The 13,133-nt window shown below is 44.2% G+C and overlaps 1 protein-coding gene across 2 annotated transcripts in view; it reads left to right on the top strand.

Annotated features, from left to right (window-relative positions):
* HPRT1 (hypoxanthine phosphoribosyltransferase 1) overlaps nt 1–13,133 on the top strand; it is a 75,758-nt gene that overhangs the window by 26,839 nt on the left and 35,786 nt on the right. For both annotated transcript variants that reach the window (XM_033944260.1, XM_033944261.1), the window contains exons 3-5: nt 6,855–7,038; nt 8,689–8,754; nt 12,592–12,609. In XM_033944260.1, coding sequence (XP_033800151.1) covers nt 6,855–7,038; nt 8,689–8,754; nt 12,592–12,609 — 268 coding nt within the window. The remainder of the gene's footprint in view (nt 1–6,854; nt 7,039–8,688; nt 8,755–12,591; nt 12,610–13,133) is intronic.

The following is a 13,133-nucleotide window of genomic DNA, read 5'->3' as shown; positions in this document are numbered from 1 at the left end:
TCAAAAAATGGGTTTCTTGCACAAAACTAATATCAATCCGTAACCGCTTTAATTCTTTTAACAATAATTGGCGTTTACGGGGCATGTTGAGACCCTTGACATTAAAGCTGCCCACTCTCAATTTAGCTACCGCCATAACCCCGAATATCAAAACCCCACAAATCTCCTCCCGTTCTCCTCCCCCCACACCATCTCCCAACTCCCATGCTGTTACCCCCCATCCCCCCTCCACCCCACCCCCCACCCCACCCAACCCAATCCCGCCACCACCGTCTCCCTTCCATGACTTCGGGTGACCTCACCAAAGCCCAATTCCCCATCATGTACCCCCCTCCCAAAAGTACCTCCCAGCACACACACACTGCAACCACTCCCCCCTACATATGCCCCTCACTCTCACCCCCAAGCATACCGCCAAACACAGGAAACAGTCCATGTTTTCCAAAAGTCTCAAGTCTCCATGAGTTCTCCAAAGGATAAGACCGCCTCAGTCTCAGCTACACCTCAAGTCGCTGGTCCTGCTCCTCGTCCCGCCGAGGACCCTATGCCTTCTCCACCATCAGGTCGGCGTTTGCGGGACCGCTGTGATCGAGCTTGCCACTGAAATCGCTCCGCCGACTGGCCCAAAGGTTTCCCCAGAGGGGGATCCTCCGCACTCAGGAGACCTTCCCTCCGCAGCAGTGCCCCAGCTTCGGACAGGGTTGTAACTCTCTTGTGTGCCCCGTTGATGGTAATCAGGAGCCCAAATGGAAAGAGCCAGCGATATTTCAAATTTTGCTTTCTCAGAAGCTGCACCACAGGACGAAATTCCCTCCTCCTCTGCAGTGTAATGGCTGAAAGATCTTGAAAAACTTCCACGTTATGCCCCTGCCAAGCAAAAGTGCCCAACTCCCTGGCCTTTCGCACCATCCGATCCTTGTCCACAAAATCATGAAGGCAGGCAATGATATCTCGAGGATTATCATCCTTCTTGGGTCCCAGAGCCCGGTGGGCCCTGTCCACCTTCACCTTCCTGGCACCCACCTCTTCCCCTTCCTGTGGGCATAAGGTTCCAAAGATCCCCTGGACCACCTGTACAGCATCTTGAAACTCAGCCAGCTCAGGCACCCCTCTGATACGCACATTATTTCTTCGGGACCGGTTCTCCAGATCCTCAAGGCGGTTAAAACAGTCCTGCCAATCCTTCCGAGCTTCTGTAAAAGCCCCACTCAAATCTTGCACCACCACCTCTTGGTCCCCAATACGCCACTCGGTCTCCTCCACTCTCCCAAGGAGGTCAGCAAAGTCCTTCCGGATCTCTTTCACTGCATCTTTAATTTTACCCTTCACGGCTGCCACCTCTTGTTTGATATCCAGAGCCCACTGCTGAAGGTCCGCTTTAGTGACCGCCGCGGCACAGTCCTGTCTTCTCAATCTCGGAGAAGCACCCCTCTCCGACTCCTCCTCCGAAGCACTCTCTCCAGACTCGCGCTCGGGCGCTCTGGAGGTCCCGCGCACATGGCGCAGGCCGCACTGCTCACCGCCCGTATCGGGCCGACGCCCCTCCGCCGACTGCTTTTTTGACGGCATTGTACAGAAGCGCTCTGCTCCGGACTTATAATAACCCGGTTCCGGGCCAGTAGGGAGCACTTAAACACCTTCGGGAGGGAGGTAGAAACCCACGGAGGTCAGAGCTCTCACTCTAACCGACCACCATGCTTCGCGACGTCACCGGAAGTCCGTACCTACTATTTTTAAAGACGGGACTGATAATAGATCTTGAGATAACGATCGGAGAGATCGAGGAGAATGATGTGGAATAATCATTCTAGATATGAACTGAGGTTCGTTAAATAACAGTGCTTTAAAAACTAAAAATGCTATTTTAAAAGTAATTCGGTGATTAATAGGCAACCAGTGGGATTTGATCAGTAGTGGTGTTACATGGTCGTATTTTTTTGCTTTGTGAATGAGTTTTGTTGCAGTGTTTTGGATAATTTGAAGTCTCTTCTTTTCTTTTTGCGGTACGTTAAACAGCAGAGAGTTGCAGTAATCTAGTTTTGAAATGATCATAGAATGGATAAGTATGTTAATAGATTTTGGTTCTAGAAATGATGAAATGGATCGTATTAGACGGAGTTTATAGAAACAGGATTTAACGATTTGGCTAATGTGATTATGAAAATTTAGATTAGTGTCAATGATTACGCCTAGGATTTTTAAGGAAGATACTGATTCTATTGGAGAGTTCTCGAGTACAAATGAAGAAATTGGGGTAATGTCTTTTCTCCAAGTAAAAAACATTGTTTGAGTTTTCTGTATATTTAATGATAGTTTATTGAAGCTGAGCCAGTTTTTTACTGTGTCTAATTTGCTATTAATTGTTTTAATTTCTTCATCTTTTTCCACTTCTGCTCCGCTAAGACGAGGTAGTCCCGCATACTCCAAGTAGTCCGATAAAGAAGAACCAGAGTTTAAGGGCACCTCATCATAAAATTGACAAAAATAAGCCTGGAAAACCTCTGTGATATCCACTGTAGAGGTCACTCGACTACCATCCTGTTCTCCAAACATTAATAAATCTAGGGCCCTGTGTATCTCATAATATCCGAGCTAATAAGCGACCCAATTTGTTTCCATGCCTATGAAAGAAATGAGCACAGTGGTAATAAAACTATTTAGCGCGTTCATGCAGTAAGCATTAAGGGCAGCTTGGACAGACAAATAATTTTTTTTATTAACTCCTGTCGGAGAGGAAATGTAAGCTTTCTTATAAAGTCTACTTTATGTTCCAGGGCGACAATTCCATGAGAAATACGCTTTTTGCGAACAGACACATAGGAGATGATATCCTCCCTCTAAACTACTTTCAAAGCCTCCCAGTATAAAATAGGGTCAGTTTGATGGTGTGTATTAAATTTCTCATATTCCTCCCATTTTTGAATTAAATACTTACAGAAACGGTCATCATTTGTTAAAAAGTTAGGAAATTACCACGGCCTATGGGCCCCAGGATTCCCCGGAAATTTCAAATCCATCCAGATCATACAATGGTCTGAACAATTTCGAGGCATGCTTTCCCCAACACTCATGTCACCTGTCCCTGGAGCTGCCATACTCCATCCCTGATTATAGCATCGTAGTGATTCAAAATGTTCATTTTTTATTTTCTTTATTGTAAATTGTATATTTTTTTTTTATGGTTGCTGTGTGTTCTGTCAACTAAAACCTGTTGCTGTTGGCTCTGTACTGGCAGCAGTGTACATTTAGTTTAAACCTGTTATGCTTTTCCCCGCCTTGAGAAAGGCTTGCGAAATGCGTCGGCGATAAGGGATGAGCATTCTAAAAAGCTAAGTACCATTTGATAATGGAAGTTATAACAATGCAACCATGAAGAGATATGAACTTTTTTAAAATTAATTATAAGTTAAACTAAATTAAAAAGTAAAAATATATAAACAAAAAGAAGAAAAAGTGTGGCTTACTAACAACCTGTTGGGACTACATAAGAACATAAGAATTGCTACTGCTGGGTCAGACCAGTGGTCCATCGTGCCCAGCAGTCCGCTCCTGTGGTGGCCCGTAGGTCAAAGACCAGTGCCCTAACTGAGTCTAGCCTTACCTACGTACTTTGTGGTTCAGCAGGAACTTGTCTAATTTTGTCTTGAATCCCTGTAGGGTGTTTTCCCCTGGTCCCTACTCAAGGACACGGTGCAAAAAGCACAAAACCTGTACATCCCCAGGTTTAGGAAAGGGTGCAAACAGAATCGAACAAAAAACAAGGTGTGGATAACAAAGGAAGTGAAGAAGGCGATAAGCGACAAGAAATCATCATTCAGAAAATGGAAAAAGGACCAAACTGAGGAAAACCAGAAGGAACACAAAAAAACACCAGAAAGAGTGTCACCGAGTGGTTAGGGAAGCAAAAAGAGAATACGAAGAGAAACTGGCCGGGGAGGCGAGAAACTTCAAACCGTTCTTCAGGTACGTGAAGGGGAGGCAACCGGCGAGGGAGGAAGTGGGACCGTTGGATGATGGAAACAGAAAGGGAGTGGTAAAGGAGGAAAAAGAGGTAGCAGACAGATTAAACAAGTTCTTCTCGTCGGTCTTCATGAGCGAGGACACATCTAATGTACCAGAACCCGAGGAGATCATAAGTGGGGATCTAGATGAAAAGCTAGAGCAAATAGAGGTAAGCCATGAGGACGTCCTCCGACAGATAGATTGACAAGGCGACAAATCACCGGGCCCGGAGGGAATCAACCCAAGGGTACTAAAAGAACTGAGAAAGGAAAGAGCGGAAACACTCCGGCAAATATGTAACCTATCATTGAAAACTGGGGAGATCCCGGAGGACTGGAAAATAGCAAATGTCACGCCTATCTTTAAGAAGAGATCGAGAGGTGACCCGGGAAACTACAGGCCGATGAGCTTGACTTCGGTTCCGGGTAAGATGATGGAAGCACTGATTAAGGACAGCATCTGCGAGCACATAGAAAAAAATGGGCAGCTGAGGGTGAGCCAACATGGCTTCTGCAAAGGAAGGTCTTGCCTCACAAACTTACTACACTTCTTTGAGGGAATAAACAGCCAGATAGACAAAGGGGAACCCATAGACATCATTTACCTTGACTTCCAAAAAGCCTTTGACAAGGTACCCCACGAACGGCTGCTTAAGAAGCTGTGGAACCAAGGGGTGGAGGGGGATGTATACCGATGGATTAAACACTGATTGGCGGGCAGAAAACAGAGGGTTGGAGTGAAGGGCAAATACTCAGACTGGCAACGGGTCACGAGCGGAGTTCCGCAGGGGTCAGTGTTGGGACCGCTCCTGTTCAATATATTTATAAACGATCTGGAGACGGGGACGAAATGTGAGGTTATCAAATTTGCAGATGACACCAAACTTTGCAGCAGGGTTAGAACCACAGAAGATTGTGAAGACCTGCAAAGGGACCTAACGAAACTGGAAGAGTGGGCCAAAAAGTGGCAGATGCGTTTTAATATAGAGAAATGCAAGGTCATGCATGTTGGGAAAAAGAACCCGATGTTCAACCATACAATGGGGGGAACATTGCTAGGGGTAAGTACCCTTGAAACAGACCTGGGTGTGCTGGTGGATACAACAATGAAAGCATCGGCACAATGCGCGACAGCCTCAAAGAAAGCAAACAGAATGCTGGGTATCATCAAGAAGGGTATCACGACCAGGACAAAGGAAGTCATCATGCCACTGTATCGTGCAATGGTGCGCCCGCATCTGGAGTACTGTGTCCAGTATTTTGGTTGCCGTACCTCAAGAAGGACATGGCAATGCTTGAGGGGGTCCAGAGAAGAGCGACGAAAATGATGAGAGGTATGGAAAACCTTTCGTATGCCGACAGGCTAGAACAGGTGGGTCTGTTCTCCCTGGAAAAGAGGAGACTTAGAGGACACATGATACAAACTTTCAATATCCTGAAAGTCATAGATAAGGTAGACAGGGACAGATTCTTCAGACTGTGGGGAACAACAAGTACAAGGGGGCACTCAAAGAAACTGAAAGGGGACAGGTTTAGAACCAATGCCAGGAAGTTCTTCTTCACCCAGAGAGTGGTGGACACATGGAACGCACTACCGGAGGTTGTGATAGGGCAGAAGACACTACAGGGATTCAAAGAAGGTTTGGATAAATTCCTGAAGGATAAGGGATTGAGGGATACGGATAGAAGTAGTGATAGGTTTTTTAGGATGAGGCAGGAACCACTTGACAGGTCATGGACCTGATGGGCTGCCGTGGGTGCGGACCGCTGGGCGCGATGGACCTCTGGTCTGACCCGGTGGAGGCAACTTCTTATGTTCTTAACAGCCTCCGGAATAGCATTCCAGTTTTCCACCACTCTGGGTGAAGAAGAACTTCCTTACATTGGTTCTAAACCTTCCTTTCAACTTTAGAGAGTGCCCTCTCATTCTCCCTACCTTGGAGAGGGTGAACAACCAGTCTTTATCTACTAAGTGTATTCCCTTCATTATCTTGAATGTTTCAATCATGTCCCCTCTCGGTCTCCTCTTTTCAAGGGAGAAGAGGCCCAGTTTCTCTAATCTCTCAACTCCTCCAACCCCTTAACCATTTTAGTCACTGTTCTCTGGACCCTTTCGAGTAGTACCATGTCCTTCTTTAAGTACGGCAACTAGTGCTGGACGGAGTATTCCAGGTGGGAGGCGTACCATGGCCTGGTACAGTGGCATGATAACCTCCGATCTGTTCGTGATCCCCTTCTTAAGCATTCCTAGCATTCTATTCGCCCTTTTTGTCGCCACTTAAAGTTATATTACTCAGTGGTGGTCTGAGGATCCCATAGGTGTAAAAGCCATTTTTTGGCTTTGAATTATAGTGGGAAAATATGTGATATTATTGGCTGTAGGAGAGTGGCAGCCTGTATTTAAACTGTAAAATCCATACTTTGAAATTTTGTTTTCAATGACATCTGATATATTATCTCCTTTGTTTTTATTTATGACTTTTCAAAGACCAAGCATTCCATGATCCACGCTCTACACACTTTCCTTATTCATGGGTGGGTGGGTGTGTTTTTGTTTTTGCTTTGGCTTCATTGTATTTAATACGCAGTCATAAACGAACACCTTAACATGGATAGCATTTTTACTAACATTGTTCAGTTTAGTGTGTTCAAACTTGCACTAATCAGCCAGTGTTAAGAATTTTATTTTTATTTTTTTTTACTTAGATTAAATGTAGAGAAAAGATTAGTTCTTAGTTCGTAATTACAGTGTGAATATAAGCTGTGATTGAATCTATACCGCAGCACACGTCAATAAAATAATTTTGTGTGTTTCTTGATAAGGGAGATAACACTTTTTCTCTCTTTTTGCAGGACAGAGAGATTGGCTCGAGATATTATGAAGGACATGGGAGGTCACCACATTGTAGCTCTCTGTGTACTCAAGGGTGGTTATAAGTTCTTTGCTGACCTGCTAGACTATATCAAAGCATTGAACAGAAACAGTGACAAATCTATCCCAATGACTGTAGACTTTATTAGGCTGAAAAGTTATTGTGTAAGTACTGGATGTTTGCCACAGCTGCCTAACGATAAAGCAATTACTCCTGCAAATTTCAAAAGAAGACCTTTTAATGAAGCAATTTACTGAGAAGGTGATGCTGCTGTACATGCACACAAGGGAATATGCTATGCTCAGATCTTTCCCTTCCCAACAGAGAAACTTATTTCACAACGGAAACTATGAGCAGTCCAAGGTGCACATAAAAAAAGAAGTTAATGATGTAATTTCTTTCTCACAAGTAATCTGCAATTAATGGTACTTGCTTTCCTAGTTTTTGCTTTGTTAGAATAACTAATTTTTTTTACATACTTGGTCATCGGTGCACATCTGGATTCATGCTAGTACATTCCTATGTGAAATGTTCTTTTGTCTGGCAACTTTCATGCTGTACTGTGGTGTATACCTAGCCCAACAGTTCGCTTGGGTGCCAAGGATATTTGTTTGCAAGCCTAGAAAGGGTTTTCCCTTGTTACAACCCTTATTATACTATTATCCTCCCCTACCAGTTTGGCCATCATAGCAATTGTTTTCTGCAAAAAGGCATAGACCACAACTCCCTTCAGAGCTTGGCACAAAATGTGCTTTGTAATGGCCAGTAGGTGTGATTGTAGAGTGCCAGCTAGGTTTCCTCCCTTCTGCTATGGACATTTGCCTGTCTAGCATTCTCTGCACCAGCTGGCTTGACAACAGGAGGCAGGGGACACTCGATGAAGTTACAGGGAAATTTTTTTCACTCAAAGAATAGTTAAGCTCTGGAAGACATTGCCAGAGGTTGGGATAAGAGCGGATAGCGTAGCTGATTTTAAGAAAGATTTGGACAATTTCCTGGAGGAAAAGTCCATAGTCTGTTATTGAGAAAGACATGGGGGAAGCCACTGTTTGCCCTGAATTGGGAGCATGGAATGTTGCTACCTCTTGGGTTTTGACCAGGTACTAGGGACCTGGATTGGCCACCGTGAGAATGGGCTACTGGGCTTGATGGATCTTTGGTCTGACTCAGTAAGGCTATTCTTATGTTCTTATGAACCATCAAGCTCCATTTTTGCTCTTAGAAACCTTATGGCCAAAAACATTTCTTGGTGTTTTGTTGTTTTTTTTTTTTTTGCCAGGTGCTATAGCTGGATTGTGAGCCCTGTGGTACAGATAGGGAAAATATATAGAATACCTGATAGAGAAAAATTGTATACCACCCTGAACTTCTCCAAAATAAGCAGTATGGTATATCAAATGCAAACAAACATAACCTTGATGCAGTTACGTTCAATAACTGTAGTGCCTGTGCTTTAGTTTGTAAGTTTGACCCCAAGCACTTGATGATTTGATTTTCAGGTGCTTCAGCTTGGCAAAACATTTCTAGTGTTTTATTGGTTTCTGGTTGATAGTGTTTTCAAAACCAAATGCCAAAAACCCCCCAGCAAAGTGGAGTAGATGAGCTGGACACTAACAGGTTTATTAATAACAACAAAAGCATAAATATAAATTCATAAAAACAATAGTTGCTGGAAATTGAAACAACGTCCCAATTTAGTAACAGTCTGTATAAGAGTCTGTTACCTCACGATAGTGTTTTCATACATGGCTACTCGTGTACTGTAGTCCTGTAAGTTTGTATTAAGTTTACAAAAGAGCTTTTTACAATTTCAGAATGATCAATCAACAGGAGACATTAAAGTAATTGGCGGGGACGATCTGTCAACGTTAACGGGAAAGGTACGTATAAGCCTTTGTCCTAGGTCTGTCTTAATTAGATTGTAAGCTTTTTCGAGCAGGGACCATCTCTTGCATGTTTGTTGTACAGCACTGTGGTGCACCTGGTAGCACTTTATAAATAATTAGTAGTAATACTTAAACTTTGGGGAGGAGAGAGAGAGGGAGACAGACCCAAAAGTCCTGTTAACTTTCTGAGGAGAGCGGGTGTGGGGCTTGGAATGATGCAGCCAGACTACATCATCCTGACTAGTGGGATGTAGCCAAGCAGAGCTCACAGGGCAGAGGGAAGATGAGGCTCCCTGAATGATGGCTCTGCCAAAGTTCAAATAGGCTCTGGTTAGCACATCCAGTCTAATGCTACAAAAGAAATGACCAAGTTCCTTCTTGGCAGACAACCTCTGGGGAGACTGCTTGGGCCTGCTGTCAACCCAGGATGTACTTGATTCCTGCAGATGTAAGTGGCCTCAATGGGGCTTTGGATGCTACTTGTCCCTTTCGGGTTCCAAAAAGATGATTGGAGCTAGATAAAAGACATTTGTTTTCTTCCAAGTATCAGAGCAGGTCTCTGCTGATATCCAGTTTGTGGAGCCTCCTAGTTGTTGTATCTGAACTCTGATTCACAAAGGAGGGAAAGCAGACCACCTGGTTCATGTGGAAGAGGGAAAAGTGCAGATGGACACAGAATCCGAAGATGGAGAAATGCAAGTCCTGACAGGACAAGTCCTGAAGCTCTGACACTCTCATAGCTGACAAAATTGCCACCAGATAGACTGTCTGTAGAGTAAGATCTTTGAGCCTCTTGAGATCTGTTTCAAAGGGAGCTCCTGAGAAGACATTCAGCAGAGATTCGAATCCCAAGAGCAAAGGGATGGTAAAATAGGAGGTTGCAAGTGGATGACCCCCTTCAAAATTGAGCAATATGACCATAAACTGCTAAGGAATGTCCTAGAAGTTTGACCCAGAAATAGGAGAGGAGAACCAGCACCCTAAGAGTTCAGCAACAGCACCTTATCAAACTCTGCTGCAGAAATCTGAGCCTTCCAAGCAGAGAGGGAGCATTGTTGACACCATTTCTGAAAGATCTTCCAGACCGAGTTGTAAATGGAAATCACCACAGGAGAGCACACCTTCCTTGCTAAGTACTACCTGTTAAGGGTCAAACTGTAAGACAGAAGAAATCTGAATCTCATTTCTTCTGAACCCTACCTGAGCAGACTCTGACATCTGGCAAGGAGAGAAGCAGATAATCCACTAGCAGGTGAACCAAATCCATATATCACAGTCTTCAGAGTGAATCTGGAGCCACCAGAAGAACCATCGAGGGATGCTGTGCTGCTATGCGTAGCAGTAGTCCAATTGGAGGCGAAGGTGGAAAGACTTAAAAGGGGCATTCTTGCTCAAGGCCATGAAATTGAAGGCTTACTGTTCCCACTAGTCCAGGAGAAGCTAAAAGGCCACCTGCCTACTTCCACTCCCCAGGATCTAGCAGAGTGTGTATGAGAAAGTTCACTTGAATGTTGTTGTTGGGCTATTTGTATTACCAACAGTACCTAAGATTTGCTTCCTCTCAGCGACAGAGGACTGCTGCTTCCAGGGCTACTGCCTAACTCCTGATAACCTCCCTGCTTGTTGATATGTCTACTATTGTCACATTGTCTGCCCTCTTTGAACATTCTCTCCCATAGTAGTGGGACAAATTCTATCAGAGCCAATTGTACAGCCTGGATACTGACCACTCCACCACCTCACCCCATCAGACTCCGATGGGAGCTGAAGAAAATTCTGCTGCAGGGAAACTGGAGCAGGAGGCAAGATGGCTTTTGGCAGGAACACGAATCTCAATTCTGTGGCAGAGAGCTCATCCTCCTGAGCCATAGGAACTCAAACCTCTCAACTCCTCTGGGACTGTTTCTAAAGTCAGAAGTGATCTGTCACAGGTGGGCAGAGGGCTGGCAACTTTGCAACACTGGCATGCCCAGCTGGCACACAGAAACCTAATGAACTGCTTGAACAGACTATAGTTCATGAAGCTGGCAATCTCTCCCCTCACCCCACTCCCATCCCGTTCAGTTCTCTTTGAGTGTGAATGAAATGAGTTATATTTTTTTTTCCAATGTTACTTGAAGCAGCAGCTCCTTTTTAAGTGTCTGCCTGAAGCAGCAAGGAGCCAGAGGAGGGGACAACACAAAGGGGTGTAGGAAGGCAAGGGGGGGAAGTGGGGACACATCCCTTGAGGCAAAGGCCCTGCAGGGGCCAAGCTGTGAGCCTTGCCAGGTTATCATTCAGCAATAACTTGGGGGCTGCAGTCACACTACATGCTTAGACAGGTACCTGGTAGCCAGGAACTTGGGAGCAAGGATTTTCCTGGTAGACAGGAATCTGGGAGCAAGGCTTTTCCTGATAGCCAGGAACTTGGGAGCAAGCTATACAGCCTTAGCCAGGAACTTGGGAGCAAGCTATACAGCCTTAGCCTTCTCTGCTGGGAGCTAGTCCATGGACCAGAAGCAACAGCCTGTATGACCTACCGTCTGCTGAAGGTAAAGAAAATACTAGCATTTTTTACACTGTGCCAGCCACTTGTGGTTATTTTGGTAATAGTCAGTATCTCTACTTCTATCTGCTAGTAGGCAGGGATCACGACCCAGTAGTCAGAATGATGCAGCCTGGATATTAAGGAAACACATTTAAATCCCCTCCTCCGCTTTTTTGTGTTGGGGGGGGTCTTTTATTGTTTCTGTTAAAAACTAAAATCAGATGCCATCTTCATACAATCATTTGTGAGCTACGATAACCATGGGATCTCTTTCATAACCATCTAGGAATTTTTCTCGATTTTAGTATTATCCCAGGACAAGCAGGCAGCCTATACTCACATATGGGTGACATCATCTACATCACCCGTCACCGTCCACGTCACCCATATGTGAGAATAGCTGCCTGCTGTCCCTGGATAACAACTGTGCTTTCCCTGTAAGTAACTGTGCTTTCCTGCTCCCCCCCCTCCTCCCAAACTCTGCCCAATCTTCTTGACGAGTCCTCAGTTCCTGGATATGCAGCAGACGCCCCCCCCCACTCCCCCGGAACCCTGCAGTTGTGGAGGTGGAAGGCCAGTTACTAGTTGGTGGATTATGCACGGATTGGGCTCCCCTTATTTCGCCCAAATCTGACCAACCATTAATCTAGAAATCCTGCTCTGGTTCTCCACATAAGTGTGCAGCATTGCCACTAAGTCGAGAAGCCAGCTTGTAATAGAAAACACTTACTATACATAGTAAGTCATGGGCAGTGAAACATGTTTTTTTTCTTAGTAAAAGCTTGATCAAGATATGACATTAAATTTGCTACATTTGCTTTTAAGGACCTTTTCGAGTTGATGATGATTCTTGATTTTCGTTTTCTAAGGTTTTAAGAGTTGGATATGTAGCACTTTTTTTTTTCTTTTTTCTATTTCTGAGGATAGAATGAGCTAGAGCATATCATTATGTTTAAATATGTTTATTGAAGTTTATAATATAACAGAAAGAACAGTATACATCTTTTCAAACTCGAATCATCCCCCCTCCCCTTCCTCCCTATAAGAGCATATCATTAATGTAGCCAGTGAACTGTGAGCCTCAGTTATCTTATTTAAACACATTTTTCATTGATTGTGCCTGTCATCATTTTGTATTTGCTTTCACTCCTATTAGCATCTCTGGAAGAGCATTAAACACCAAAGCAGAAAGTATGAATGAGAAAACAGCTAGGCTAAATAATATCTTACAGTTGAAAACTCAACCTCATGTTTTCTATTGTGTTTAATTCGTCTTTTTTTTTTTTTTTTTTTTTTTTTTTTAGAACGTCTTGATTGTAGAAGTAAGTACCAGTTTTATCACTGTCCTGCATGATTAGTTTGTAGTGAGCCCTGTGAAATGCATGTTTTATTTGAGTCTAATTCCTATGTTTGATGACTTGAAGAAATGTAGTTCCCATATTAGGCTGCTAAAATGTGCTTTCCAATCTTTTTGTGGCTGTGACCTAATGATTGTGGAAAAACTAAATTGTGTGATCCCCTGGAGGTGCATAATAATGATGCACCTATGGACAACCTACCTAGGTTGGAACCCCAGAGGCAGGTTTTGTTGACCCCATTTGGGGTCCTAACCCACATTTTGGGAAGCTCTGATTTAGGCAACCTTAAGTACAGAATCCTGTGTGTGCACACAGATCCCAATACTCTGCATGGGTTTCCAGCCTAACGAGGGCAGAGCCTGCAAATCTTAAGGGAGAATTAATCAACATTATGGCCTTAGCACACGCTAAATAATTTTTGTGCAACAGGACTGGTAGTCTTGACCAGTGGGTTAAACCATCAGCTTCGAGGGTTGTAGAGAACCTGC

This window comes from Geotrypetes seraphini, chromosome 5 (assembly GCF_902459505.1).
Source record: "Geotrypetes seraphini chromosome 5, aGeoSer1.1, whole genome shotgun sequence".
Classification (NCBI taxonomy): Eukaryota; Metazoa; Chordata; class Amphibia; order Gymnophiona; family Dermophiidae; genus Geotrypetes; species Geotrypetes seraphini.
Note: the sequence above shows the minus strand (reverse complement) of the source record. Positions and strands in the feature narration are given on the sequence as shown.